Raw genomic sequence first — 14,270 nt, 5'->3', positions numbered from 1 at the left:
AGCACTTGCAAACAAAATGCACACAATACAGTCAGCTCAAAAAACTTTACTTATGTTGATAAACTTATCACTAGCAGCAGATCAAATCTGATGACTTCATCCACTTGGCAATGAACATATTGGGAAGAAATATATCTAGTTTCATATATTTATATATATATACCAAAAACACACATGTAGTACAGTAAAAGTCATATCTATAATGGTGTACACAGGAACCTTCCTTTTCAGAACTCCAAACAATAATCTGATAAAAAAAATTCCAGTACAGAAAAAGATGGAGTCTTAAAATGTAGGAAAACTTACATAGGTTTTGACAAGACAAACATTTATATTTTAGATGCGACCCACCCTACTACCTTTCAGGCTAAAAACTTACAGAAACGAAGCAGCTGTTCAACAATGTTGCTCTGCCCATTACATGTGTAAAGACAGGGGCGGATCAGTTGCTTTGTAAGGGGGGGGGGCACTTTGAATCGAAAGTGAATGTGATGGGCGCGAAGCGCCCGAATTTGCTAGGGGGGTCCGGGGGCATGCCCCCCCCTGGAAATTTGTTTTGCCCAAAGAAGCAAAATGGTGCCATCTGGTGCCATTTGAACTTAGAAATGGTCATAGAATCAGCATAGAAAAATCTTTTTTTTTCTTCTTCTTTTTTTTTTTTTTTCGGGGGGGGGGGGGGGGCACGTGCCCCCTGTGCCCCCCCCCCCCCCCCCCTCGTCCGCCCCTGAAAGAGTAGAGCTTAATGCCTGGATCTGGCAAAGCATTTACATGAGTTGACAAATTGTTGAAATAAGAGTCGTCAGGATTGTTTACTTTGTGGAAGGGTTGCTCTCCTTGTTTATCTGTGTGGTTTCATAGTTAAGAGGAAAAAGCTGTTTTGTTAATAACGCTTTCCCTACTTCTACTAGTTCCTCCTGTTGCTGCCTGTATCAAAACGGGAAACAGGATTGGATTACTTTGGGAACAAGAGGTTGTGATGGCTGGCTCTGGGAAACAGGTGGTTGTGATGGCTGACTCTTGGAGACACCTAGAAGTCTCTTTCTGATTTTGACAAAGATGCAATCAGGGGCTTCCTCCTCCAAAATGACTTGCAGCCTGTTGCACATGGTCAAAACCCTGCCAAAAGGGAAAAAAATAAAATAATCAATATGAGAAAGAGACAGGAGACAACAACTTTTACTAAAGCATCATTTAGGACAATTTACCAAGTTGTACATAACAAATTGCTCACAAATTTGAGTGCAACTTGCATGAAGAGCATTTGCAGGGATGGCCAGATCTCAAAATCTTCACTTGCCAGACAGGCGGGTCATTTCAAGAAAGTCCAGTCCACCAAAAAGAATTGCTTGCCGGGTACAAACCCCAGTTGCTATAACTGCATTGTTTATAACGTTTTTAAACTAGAGTATTACAACCAGAAGTGTTGCATTTGACGAGAATTTTCACTAGCCAACCAGGTGAGTTGCCAAGCGGTTTTAACTAGCACAGCGGATTTTTTGTACTCGCCCCTGGTCATTAGTCAGATCAGATGATTTGACCATCCCTGAATTTAGAAAGTCTGTTCAGTCATTGCTGATTAACTGTATCACTATCAGTATCACTGCACTTTTTTTTAAAAATTATATGTATATAACATATACTGCTGACAGCGACAGGCATAATTTTAGTGTGTGTTAATACTAGTATGCTGGTTTTTTCAGATTTTGACACATTCCCTGTTCACTGAAACCAAAATGTTGTTAGGCCACACAAACCATCTTGCAATTCAACTTGAACCATTCTCTTGTTCAAAAGTAAAGTGCAAATATGATTTATTTAAAAAAAAAGTAGAGAGGTTTCCTACCTGTAAGCCTTTCCTCCTTAAAACTCGTTGACGAGGCGATGCATGAGGTCGAGCTCACACTCACAGGCAGCCGGTGATGAAGACGCTTGGCCACAGGAATCGCCCATCTTGCTGCCTTTCAATCCAGTTGTGATGATGAATGGATAAGGATAAACTTGAGCACACCTTTCACATACAACTTCTGCTTGTACTCTCGAAGAAGCACCCTCTCTGCATTTTCTGCTTCACGGTCAACAGGAATCCCATCTCCCAAGTTCCAAAGCAGGAAAAGCTCTAAAACAAAAAGGCCTTGAGATCAAATCACAGTTTTTCGCACCTGTGGAAGGCATTCTTTTTCCCCCCTCATCACCATTTTGTATGTAAACTTACAAAATACTCACTGACTCAGCTGGGGGTAAGCTTAGCAGCTATACAAACTGGCAGTGGCAACTTAGTATGCATGTTTGTTGTTTCTAAAAAATCTAACCCACACGTCAGATTGAAAATGGAAAACTTTAGCATACACTATCACAACATGTATGCATCACGAATCGGAATATAGTTATGCTTCATAGTAAGTTAGATTCCATGGACAGATCAACGGCACTTATTCAAGTTTTTGACTTTAATCAACTGAAAAGTTACAGATTTACAGAAGTTGCTTTTTTGAAAATATTACAATGCACGCGAAAGCGATCTGTTCAATATATAAACAAGTCACGTAAGGCGAAAATACAACATTTAGTCAAGTAGCTGTCGAACTCACAGAATGAAACTGAACGCAATGCAACGCAGCAAGACCGTATACTCGTAGCATCGTCAGTCCGGGCTTCGTCGAAGATTACTTGACCAAAATTTCAACCAATTTGGTTGAAAAATGAGAGCGTGACAATGCCGCCTCAACTTTCACGAAAAGCCGGATATGACGTCATCAAATACATTTATCAAAAAAACCGTTCGGGGATATCATACCCAGGAACTCTCATGGAAAATTTCATAAAGATCGGTCCAGTAGTTTGGTCTGAATCGCTCTACACGCACGCACGCACACACATACACCACGACCCTCGTTTCGATTCCCCCTCTATGTTAAAACATTTAGTCAAAACTTTTTTTTTTTTTTTCCTTACACCTGTTCCTTGTCCCGGTGTGCACTCACGCCGCCCCGTCCCTGCACTCACTGTTCCATGCACATCTGAATTTCGTTCCGCTGCCAGACTTGTCGATTTTACAGACGCTCCAGGGAGGGATGTCGGGTCGTTGCGGTAGGCTACCCTCGGAAGATGACACTGCACTTCTGCTGAGTCACTTCGACGGTGTTCAGTAGTGGGTCTGTCCCGAGCTAACGGACGCAGCCCACTACCTACTATGCCCCCTACTAACGACATTGACAGCTAAGTCGTGGAGCCAGACTGAGTGAGGGTCCCCTCCAGAGAGCAGACCGCCACCACGTCCCTCCGTCGACCCCCCAGAACGTCACACGTTGAGGACTGACAGCAGAAGTACTATTCAGGGAAGGATCGAACAGGAACACTGAGACCAAGGTCACCATGAGAGCTCCGGGCATGAAGGGCCACAAGAGCAAGGACACTTTATAATTTTGGATGATTAATGAGATGAGGATGATTATAATGATGATGCTATGGATTTCCAATTTGGTTTGAGACTACGTGACAGGGCAGCACTCTACGCTTACTGTCATAATATATCCTGGTGTCAACCAGGCCCGAGAACTGCCGCACCTGCGGTGTTGGTCAGGTAAACAGAACCTGAGCACCCTCAAAGTTGCATTCGTTAAGTGAATGACACTCGGCTGTGTGATTCCAGCCTTCCCATAGGAACCATAGCACTTCCACTCTGGGTAGGAGCCGACCGTAGCCCGAAAAACCCACATGACCCTGATGGGATTCGAACCCACGACCTCCCGGCCCACAGCCCGATGCGCTAACCACTGCGCTACGGGGGCCGGTATTTAGTCAAAACTTGACTAAATGTAAAAAGCAGATGTGGTATGAGACAGTAAGTAAGAGAGTATTAATATATCCTACACACTGTACTTTGCATACCTCACCAAACCTTGATCTCTTCCAAAGCCTTGTGCAATTTCATATGTCAATTTAAGCAAAGAGACGTCACTCTAGTAAGTATGGGGTGACATAATAGTTATAAAATTATCCAAAGGGAAAAAGCTGTCAAATTTATCAGGAACCAATATGCCGTTTGACTTAAAAATACATTTTTACAAAACCAGTATACATATGATTTAATTTGAAACATTATGAATATGAATTCATTACCTTGTAGTTTGGTTGTGGGACAATATGTCCAGATGGCGACTTGAAATCCCTCGTTGAATTTAATGCACTGGATTCATTCTGTGGTATGGCATATGTCAATTTTAAGTGAAAAAACAAACAAACCACACAGACATACACACTCACAAGAAACTTAGTGCACATCGAAGCATCAGAACACAGAGCAATACATGGATACATTGGAACCAAGGACTACTTTAGTAGTCCTTGATTGGAACCCATCATTTATCAGTACTATCACTTTTGCATAAAGCACACTTTTGTGCAGCAGGACAAAAATAATAATTTTGCGGGATATGATAATTATCTAATTCAGTGTTAATTTAACTTTCAAAAATAATATGTATCATTGAGTTCGTCAATAATAATTTCAAAAAGTAAGCCAGAAACAATAACAAATGAACATAATAAATACCTGAAAAAGCGACTTTCTTGCTGCAGATTTACCACTGTGGTTGTCTGCTATTGCCTATTTAAACAAGAAGGGCAAAGCCCATATGACTCACATGCGTGACCTTGACCTTTACATTCAGGGTCAAGGTCAAATAACTAAACCTAGCAATGACATCATACACTAAGAACTGCTTTACACATTTTTCCTACCAAAATACATGTGACCTTGACCCAAGGTCAAGGTCATCCAAGGTCATGCAACACAAAGCTGTTAATTCAAGACATAGGAAGTACAATGGTGCTTATTGGCTCTTTCTACCATGAGATATGGTCACTTTTAGTGGTTCACTACCTTATTTTGGTCACATTTCATAAGGGTCAAAGTGACCTTGACCTTGATCATATGTGACCAAATGTGTCTCATGATGAAAGCATAACATGTGCCCCACATAATTTTCAAGTTTGAAACAGTTATCTTCCATAGTTCAGGGTCAAGGTCACTTCAAAATATGTATACAATCCAACTTTGAAGAGCTCCTGTGACCTTGACGCAAGGTAAACCAAACTGGTATCAAAAGATGGGGCTTACTTTGCCCTATATATCATATATAGGTGAGGTATTCAATCTCAAAAACTTCAGAGAAAATGGGAAAAATGTGAAAAATAGCTGTTTTTTTAGACAACATTTATGGCCCCTGCGACCTTGACCTTGAAGCAAGGTCAAGATGCTATGTATGTTTTTGGGGGCCTTGTCATCATACACCATCTTGCCAAATTTGGTACTGATAGACTGAATAGTGTCCAAGAAATATCCAACGTTAAAGTTTTCCGGACGGACGGACGACTCGGGTGAGTACATAGACTCACTTTTGCTTCGCATGTGAGTCAAAAAAAGGGGTAAAATATAGGTAATTAATATACCATTAGCTTAACCGAGCGCTGGTGTAGCAATGTCCGAATTCTTCGGATGTCAGCTTTCTCACTCGATATATACTTGAGACTGAAATAGCTGTTCCCTAGACAAATTAAAGAAGTAAACTTATAAGGATAAAAAGCATGTCAGTTTCTTGCAATTCAAGGAAAATTGTGGTGAGATTGAATATATTGCAACCCATAACATTGAGTGGTTATGTCCCTTAGATTGAAGATGAATCAAATTTTAATTTAAAAAAATTGGTTTGACAAATTTGTTCCCATAAATCTAATGTCAGAACTATCAGAGGGTGGTTGAAATTAACCACATGCTTTAATTCTGTTATTCTAGGGAGAAAATATCCCGCGATACCATGGATGCACGGAGCTGTAACTTAATATACGTAACATATACATACCACAATAGCTGTTAATAACATTTATACCTGGCGTTTTGCAGTAGGCGTCTCTCCTGTTGGTGACCTGTGTGCCCTCTTTGTCCCAGATTTGTCCTCTGACCAAAACGATGGGGCTTCTTTCATCCTGTGGTACGACACAGTTAGATATGTTACCAGCGGCACAACATTCTATCCTGATGCGTTTTGTTGTTTCATGTGTTGTGCTTAAGTATTGTGATTGTAGTGTAAATGTGTTTTTTTCTTCTTCCAAGAACATAGTATTATGCATTTGAACAGTAGTACATGAGGGAAGGGGATTGTCAGTATGGAGTTTATGAGATATGTACATTAGGCTTGTTCATGTCCTACTTATAGGCGCGCGTGCGTATCTAATGTTGATAAGCAAATTTAGTTTGGGAGCAAGTATTTTTGTCTGCTCATACTGACTGTGCTGGCAAAGAGAAAACTGTGAGTAATGAATAACAAGATGAAAATAAAGTTGACTTTCGCACAGAAAATACCATACTACATTCACGCTCTTCAAATGTAAATACACCATATTGACTAGCCCATCAAATCCTGGCTGACATTCTGCCCATAGCTGCTTGTGTGTTTGTGTTTTCGTTCTATTTGTATGGGTGGGGTACCATGGAAGCTAGTGTAACGATAGATTCAAAGAAGCCTTGATAATATTTTCACAACAAATTGATTTTACTGTCTATATTTTGTAAAACATAAAGGATTACAAAATAAATCAGTGTTGGTTTTGGGTGGTCACAGAAGCCAGTACTTGTTAAGCTGTTATCACTGGAACCCCTAATCAGAAGTTGGTACTTTGGCATGTGTTCATACTGGTGCAGCGGTATATATATATGTTACAGTTAATCTGTGAAACCAGGGAATAAATGTATTAACTAGGTAATACATGAATTAACTGACGGAAAAAACCAGTTAATTCATGTATTACCTAAAATATTTTAGTTCATACACGTATTCCCTACTTTCACAGATTAACTGTAACATATATATAATGTGAAAGATAGAGAAAGCTCCTATTTTTGCTTAATTGACATATTTATTTTAAAAAAAAAGATAGAAGTAACTGTTGTAAAAATTGCAATCGTAAAGAAAATGTAATGGCAGTAAACTTGGAAAGCACAGCTAAGGGCAACACTGTAGAATGCACCGCGCGTCTCCAACCACTGTGATCAAAAATAAGTCAACTTGAGTGCGCTATCAATAATTATTTACAATGCTTCAGTTCTACCACAGGTGGAAGGTATCATTCGCTGGACCACCACTATCATAGTCTTACTATGATATTGGTAGTCTTACTATGATAGTGGTAGTCCAGCGAACAATATTTTCCGCCTGTGCTTCAACATCACCAGTGAACACAACCTGGGAAGCAAACATCTAAATCTAATATTTGATTTTGACCTAAATCTTAGTAATTATAGCAGAGAAAAGACTTACCATTCTGCGCATCTGTCATGAATTCCGTACACACAAAACTGATGACAGTTAAGAGTGACATAACTTGAGCCAACGGGAGTGACCAACAGTCGACAGAATAACACTGGCAGCCGTCGTCCGAAGGTGGCTGAACGGACGTGAACCTAACGAAAATAAAGCACGTTCAGCAAATCAAATTATAAAACATACACGTAAAATATCAGGTGCTCTTCTGTCATCTGCTCTTCATACTTCATTATTTTGCACGTAAATCAAACCCTAAATTTTACACTGATAAACGTTGTTCGCTCGACCCTAGAGTATGGGGCAGTTGTCTGGGACCCATATATTTAAAACTGGATACCGACAAAATCGAGAAGATTCAACACAAAGCAGCGAGATTTACCTGCAAATATTACAGATCCATGGAGAAAACCCGGTTGCGAGAGATGCTGCAGAGACTGAACTTGCCATCAGACTCGGCACTTGCTGACCGGCGTAGACAACTTCGCCTGACGATGCTGTACAAGATAGCTGGAGGGTTAATACCAGCCATACCCCCAGAAAGTTTTCTCACACCCGCAGAGAAGAACAAGCGGAAAATCAGACCAACAAAGCCTATAACAACTCGAGGCCATTCAAAATTCCAGTGTTAGTGTTAGTCTGCCACACGAACGACAACAAAGAAGGGAAGTAAGCCTGAAGGGGTTTACGGGAGTTGTCTGCCCCATTATCGAAAGATACTTCCGGTTATAACCATCAGAAAACAACAAATTGTGCGTTCTCACGATCATTGATGTCTGCATTCTGTTAATAACTTTGTTATTATCATTCTCCTCAAGCCTATCTGTCTAATAAGTCGAGCTAAAATGGGCTACGTTCAGCATTTGTACATTTCCTTCTGTGATGTGACTATTGGATGACGTCATCGAACCATCGTTGCCTAAGTTAATTTGAATGGAAGCTCGCGTCATCATAATTAGCGTAGGTTTCTAAATGTATGGTGAGATAACTCGATCGACTCAGTGAGGTGTGTATGTGTGTCAGTTTCGGAAGCGGTGTTTGTTTGTGTGTGTGTGTGTGTGGGGGGGGGGGGGGGGGGTGTTGAAAGAGAGAGAGAGAGAGAAAGGGAGAGGGAGACTTGCAGCTATTGGGAGGACGTCAGCCGGCTTTGTTTATCTCACAAACGGCTAAATACCGGAGACATACATTTCATACTGACTATCCCCCCCCCCCCCCCCCCCCCCTTCCAAAGTGCTGCTGATAGAAGACATGCAGTCAGAGAGAGGCGTTCAGATTTCCCCTGCGTTCAGATTTCCGTTTCAATATAGGCTAAGTCTTTAATATAAACTTGGGCCGAGACTGATGTTGTTTCTTGATCAAACTTTAAAGAAGTAGGCCTATATGTTGAACGAATTTGATCATATGAAATGAATGTAAAGCAGGCTACCTAAGCTCGATCATCCGTAGCCTACTATGAAAGGGAGGGGGGCTTTTTAGTGTAGAGCCGTTTATCATGACAAGATCAACAAGGCCGCAGTGGAAATCTGAACGCACTACACCGGCCTTGTCACAGTTTCCGCCAAGTATCTCACACATATAGAATGATATACACTGTCTCCATACTGAGACTATCCCCCTTCCCTCCGGCTTAAAGTGCTTCAGATAAAACTCAGTTGGACTCCGTATTCCAGTCATGGAGTCTAGCTCGCGATGATAATTATAGGATATTTTAACTCAGAAATTCGCTTTAACCAGGGACTTATATATATTTCCTGAGAATATAGGTCTATGCTTCAACTGACGGAACATCTCTCTGTTCTCATTTTAAGGGACGTAACCACTCGGTGCGTTTTTGAATAAATTGAATTTCATTTGGGGTAAACTCTGTCGAGTTTCATCACACATCTGCTGCTATTGCAAGACCTTGACATGAGTTTCACCCTCAGTCTAGATAATCTTACATCTTTCAAACGTCATCTCATGTATAGCCCTATCAAAACTGAATCGGCGAAAAAGTTTCAAGCAAATGCTCTAAAAATATCTGTACCAATTTGTATGACAATCCGCTCGATATTTTTTAGAAATGCTTTTCACAGACAGAAACACACACACACACTGACCGCACCAGCACACACACACACACCGTCTGCACCCACACACGGCACACACACGGCACACACACACACACACACACATGTGACACACACACGGCACACACACACACTCACACACACACACACACACACTGATACACACGCACACACTGACACACACACACACACACACATACAGGGTGCCAAACTGACCTCGCTCTCGGCCGATCTTGTTCAAACATTTAGTCATTACTTGACATTGTAAACAAAAAACAGGTAGACGAAGGGTTCGGGGCTCTTCGTTGTTTTGATCACGATCATGAGTCAAGCGCATTCTTGAGATATGCTCCTTATCGCCGTTGACAACAGCAGCCGGATTTGTTTCTCAGTCTCCACCGGGTTATGTATGCACTGATCGAGCTGCTTCTCTTCTTCTTCTTCTTCCGACGTTTTGCAACCATGACGGTCATGAATGACCATTATTGTTGCATGGCTGACACGACTCAAACTCTGCTGTGTATTGGCAGAATTAAGGCAGTAAGTCCAAATTTGGTCAAAATGAGATTATCGTAATATATTGCATAGAAAATAAAGGCGCATCTTTTGTCAAAATGTCTAAGTTGGTGCGATCAATTATTATTGATTTTTTAAAGTAGTAAGTCCACTTAAATATATTTCACCAAAGGAACAAATTGGCAAATGGAAGCAAGTCCATGGACTTCTTGGTTTTAAGCTTTGCACTGGACTTACTTCCTTGCCAGCATCATTACGTGAATGCATGTTTCATTGTTCTCTGTTCTCACAATTTCTCACTTGAAAACCTTTGTATAGCTCTAGAAAGTTAAACACCGTATGTCAAGTCATGCCTCCTATTTCTTATAAAAAGTAAGAAAGAGTGAAGAGAGAGACATTGAAAGAGAGAGATAGATAAAGAGAAAGAGAGAGACAAGACAAATTCAAGACACATTTTTTATTAACGAGGATAATGGCATAAGCAAAAAACAGGTGCTTTTTAGAGAGAGAGACAGAGACAGAGAGAGACAGATACATACAGACACGCACATACAAAAAAGGATGAGAGAGAGAGAGTGTGTGTGTGTGTGTGTGGGGTGTGTGTGTGTGTGTGTGTGAATTGTACTGATCTTGGCTTGATGGAAACATAATTCTGTCATGATTTAAGAACGTTTGTCTCACATGCTGTCAATTTATTTTTTTAGAATTTAAAAGTTAGGTCTAGCGCCAAAACAAGGCTCCCGATTATCTCCATTGCATATCTTTTTCTAAATGCGCAAACAAAATGTCTAACTCTCAACGGAAAGCAGCCAGGATTTTACCGAGCGGCCGTAAGCGTTTAAATGGAAGTACGTACGTTTGTAATGTATGTTAAAGCTGGGGGAGCTCAGTGATCAGAAACATATGGTTTACGGGAGGCGGACGGTGGCTTTAACGCTCTGATTTGGACTTATGCATGTGTAATTTGATTTTGTATTCCCTTTTTGTCGTCAGAATATTTTTCTTTAAGTTTGTGTTGTTTCAAAGTGATGTTGCCGTGCATTTCTTCTCTTTTTCTTCAGGGATGAGAAATTGTGCTTGTTTGTGTGTTGTTCGAAATCTGTACTCTACAGGAACGCAAGCGGTAACACACACACACACACACACACACACACACATACACACACACGCTCGCACGTACGCACGCACGCACGCGCACGCTCATACACAAACACATGGCACACACTCACTCACGCGCGCACGCGCGAACACACACACACACACACACACACACACACACACACACACACACACACACACATCTATATATATATATATACAAACACACACAGGTTTTTGTTGTTTCTTTATTTCTCATTGTGACTGTGCAGGTTTGACAAGCCTCCAACATCTTGACAACATTACACATCTCGGTTCACAATCCCTTTTTCCCATGTTGAGGTTTCTAAAACAAAACGATAACAGACATTAGGGAAATAAAGAACAAACAAACAAACAAACAAACAAACAAACAAAGAAATAAACAAACAAACAAACAAACAAGGGAACAAACAAATGAATCCGAAAAAAGAAACGCTCAACAAAACACACCTTGAACCAAACGGCTAATAAATAGACATCCATACATTTATGAAATTTTAGGAATGCAAACAAACAACGACCACAAGGCAACAAAATACGCACATACAATCCAAAAAAACCACCCAGTATTCTTTGTCACTCCGCTCAGCGTACTAAGCAAGCTCACATTTTGGCTATTTAATCATATCGAAATCGCACCCAAAGTTTCAGCACTGCACTTGTTCAATCTACGGGGTGAGCTTAGAGCCCGAACTCTCAACTATGCTTTAAACAAAGCAAAAGATAAAAACCAACCCAACCGTACCTTCCGTTCAAGTCCGACACGCGAATGTGATTGACAACTCTGGTAGCGAAAAAGCCAGCGAAGCGAGAATTTTGAGCCTCCCGGAGTAGTTCTTGCTGTTTTCAAACTTCAGTTTAGAAAATCCGAGTTAATTCTTGTCTGGATTTTATCGTAATCTCGATACATTCTCGCTGGCTTGGAAGACCCGGACGAGGCAATCAGCGTGAAGTACACTCACTGATTCGGTTTCCTTGACGATTGAACATGGATTCTATCCAGCAGATTTGGCTGGCATTTTGGGAAGGATTTTGATGAAACGGATTAAAGACAGAAAAATCGACTGATGGCACCAGGATGCAAGGTAAAGAGAGGGTCATCCAAAACACGACTAATCCTTAGAGTGTTGATGTGTCAGCCATGAACACATCATAGTTTTTTCTGCCTCTTAATTGCTTCTGAAGAATCAACGACACATAGAAAAATTGTGTCCATTGGTTGACAAACCATCACGAATTATAAAAAAAAAAAGTTGGTGAAAAACACCAAACATTCCGTTAAATGAAACTTTTTTTGCCTATTGTTTCTCACGAATAGGTGACATTCAGAAGGATTGTTTCAACTGGTTGAAACTCATTAAGGATTAAAAAAAAAGAAGAAGTGAAAAACACGAAGAAGTCCGTTAAGTTTGGATTCCTTCTACTTTTTATATCTCAAGAATCGATGACATGCAGTAGGTCTACCATGTCATCAATTGGTTGGAAAACCTTCACGGATGTAAAAAAATAAAAAAAATAAAAAAAAAGTTAGTGATAAACATGAAGAAATCCTTTCCCGTACAACGGGTTTTTCCAACCTGTCGCGTCCCTTGTCAAAGAATCCATGGCGTGCAGAATTACAACGATATGTCCAACGCAGTTGTGAACCTTCGCGGATATAGAAACAGTTGGCGAAGAACACGACGTGTTAGTTCAAACCTTTTTCTGTCTACAGTTCCTCAAGAATCTACGGCGTGCAGAAAGATTGTGTCCAAATGATTTAAAACAACAATGGCTGAAAAAGACGGAGAAATTAATTTGATACCTCTGTACATTCTTTTTTCTGCTTGTTCTTTCTGAAGTAGGCTGCACGACTTTCCTCCAAAGTTTGTAAACCACGGAAAAACAAACAAATAGGTGAAATGCACACAAAAACACACAAATAATGATCAAACGCCAAACAAATGGACAAATAAGCTCCTGTAAAGCCTAAACAATCATATTCACGAGCACCCATTTCGCCTTCTTAAAAGAAAACAAATAACAAACATGGCTAAACAACGACCACCACAAAATCAGAAAGAAACAGAAAACGAGACATTTAATTCAATACGAAATATCAAAAACTAAACTGTAACAAAGTCCTGCCAGCCAATTCCTCAAGCACGTCGGGTTTGTATGGGTTGCGAAAGAGTGAACACCCTTGCTTTTACTGGGACAAACATATGAGGGGCCAATCACTAGCGAGGGGTTCGTCTGAAACACGTGGACAGGAGCACGTGTGAATGTATTTATGCGAGAAAAAGGCAAGGGTATTCACTCTTTCACAAACCCATTCAAAGCCGACAGAGTTATTTCCAAACATTGTCTATTGTGAGAAATATGGGAAGGGGAGGGCACTGAAAAGAGAGACAGAGACAGAGGAGGAGGCAGAGGCAGAGAGACAAAGTCGGTCGGTTAGAAAGATAAAGTTGGTTAGGTCAGGGTCAAGGTTAGGTCAGGGAATGTCAGAGAAGGGTGATTGGGGGAGACTGAGCCGGGATGGGCAGGTGAGATCGAGAGACGAAGGTGTATGATTCTTTGCCGGAATCCGGAATCCGGGCTATTTGATAGGTTCTTCGACAGCACCGTTCCGGGCGGAAGAGTCTGAAGTAAGATTCCGGAAAATTCAGGCAGAACTTTTGCACCCCAAACGAAGTCAGAAGCACAGTTATATGATTTAGAGGGAGGGAGGAAAGGACGGAGAGAGGGAGACAGAGACAGAGAGACAGATGCACCACTCAAAGTACTACCACTCTCAAATAGCCCCAACAGCGCCACCACGCTTTTCAACACACACACACGGCCCAAAAAAAACACCACCGCGTGTTCCTGACATCTTGAGTTCTCCCTTTCACGATAAACAAACAAACGAACGAGTGTTGAAGGCTTGTCGACCAGCGATGCAGTCAACGTGGCCTGCTGTGCGGTCACGGTGTGCATCGCACGGAGCTCTTAGCCATATCTGAAGACAGGAGAACTGACGCTGTTCATCTTGGGTCCAACAGCTTGGGGACGCCCGCCCAGCCTGGCTGAGGCCGGCAGATGACCCAGGGGCGACCAGAACATCTTCCTCTTCAAGGTCTTGGGCACTCCCCTCGTGCTCATCCGCCATGATCGTTTCCCCCCGCCCATTCTGTACGCGGCGTCTGATTGGTCGGCTGGGGTCAGGTGACGGTAGGCCACCAGGAAATCCAAGATGTCCAGC

General features: G+C 41.4%; 1 protein-coding gene across 3 annotated transcripts; it reads right to left on the bottom strand.

The window, feature by feature from the left end:
• Window positions 1–30: 30 nt before the first annotated feature.
• Window positions 31–8,278, bottom strand: LOC138948641 (uncharacterized). Of its 3 annotated transcripts, XM_070320211.1 has the most exons (7): window positions 7,702–8,278; window positions 7,317–7,459; window positions 5,889–5,985; window positions 5,452–5,546; window positions 4,120–4,197; window positions 1,844–2,116; window positions 31–1,116 (listed from the first exon to the last, which is right to left on the bottom strand). In XM_070320211.1, exons 2-6 carry the CDS (start codon window positions 7,326–7,328, stop codon window positions 2,012–2,014), a joined length of 387 nt encoding a protein of 128 aa, XP_070176312.1. In that variant the 5' UTR covers window positions 7,329–7,459; window positions 7,702–8,278; the 3' UTR covers window positions 31–1,116; window positions 1,844–2,011. The 3 variants fall into 3 exon arrangements, 1 of the variants encoding a protein (XP_070176312.1); XR_011450048.1 differs by lacking the exon at window positions 5,452–5,546 and having other exon boundaries at window positions 7,702–8,273; XR_011450049.1 differs by lacking the exons at window positions 5,452–5,546; window positions 5,889–5,985; window positions 7,317–7,459; window positions 7,702–8,278 and adding an exon at window positions 4,553–5,431.
• Between the last annotated feature and the right edge of the window lie 5,992 nt (window positions 8,279–14,270).

The sequence above is a fragment of the Littorina saxatilis genome, linkage group LG15 (genome assembly GCF_037325665.1).
Source record: "Littorina saxatilis isolate snail1 linkage group LG15, US_GU_Lsax_2.0, whole genome shotgun sequence".
NCBI lineage: Eukaryota > Metazoa > Mollusca > Gastropoda > Littorinimorpha > Littorinidae > Littorina > Littorina saxatilis.
This window is presented reverse-complemented; position numbering and strand designations above follow the sequence as displayed.

Coding starts and splice junctions, on each gene's coding strand:
- LOC138948641 (XM_070320211.1), bottom strand. Junction 5,547..5,888: donor CGCCTACTGCAAAACGCCAG/GTATAAATGTTA, acceptor TAATTTGTCTAG/GGAACAGCTATTTCAGTCTC. Junction 4,198..5,451: donor AGCGCTCGGTTAAGCTAATG/GTATATTAATTA, acceptor GCCATACCACAG/AATGAATCCAGTGCATTAAA.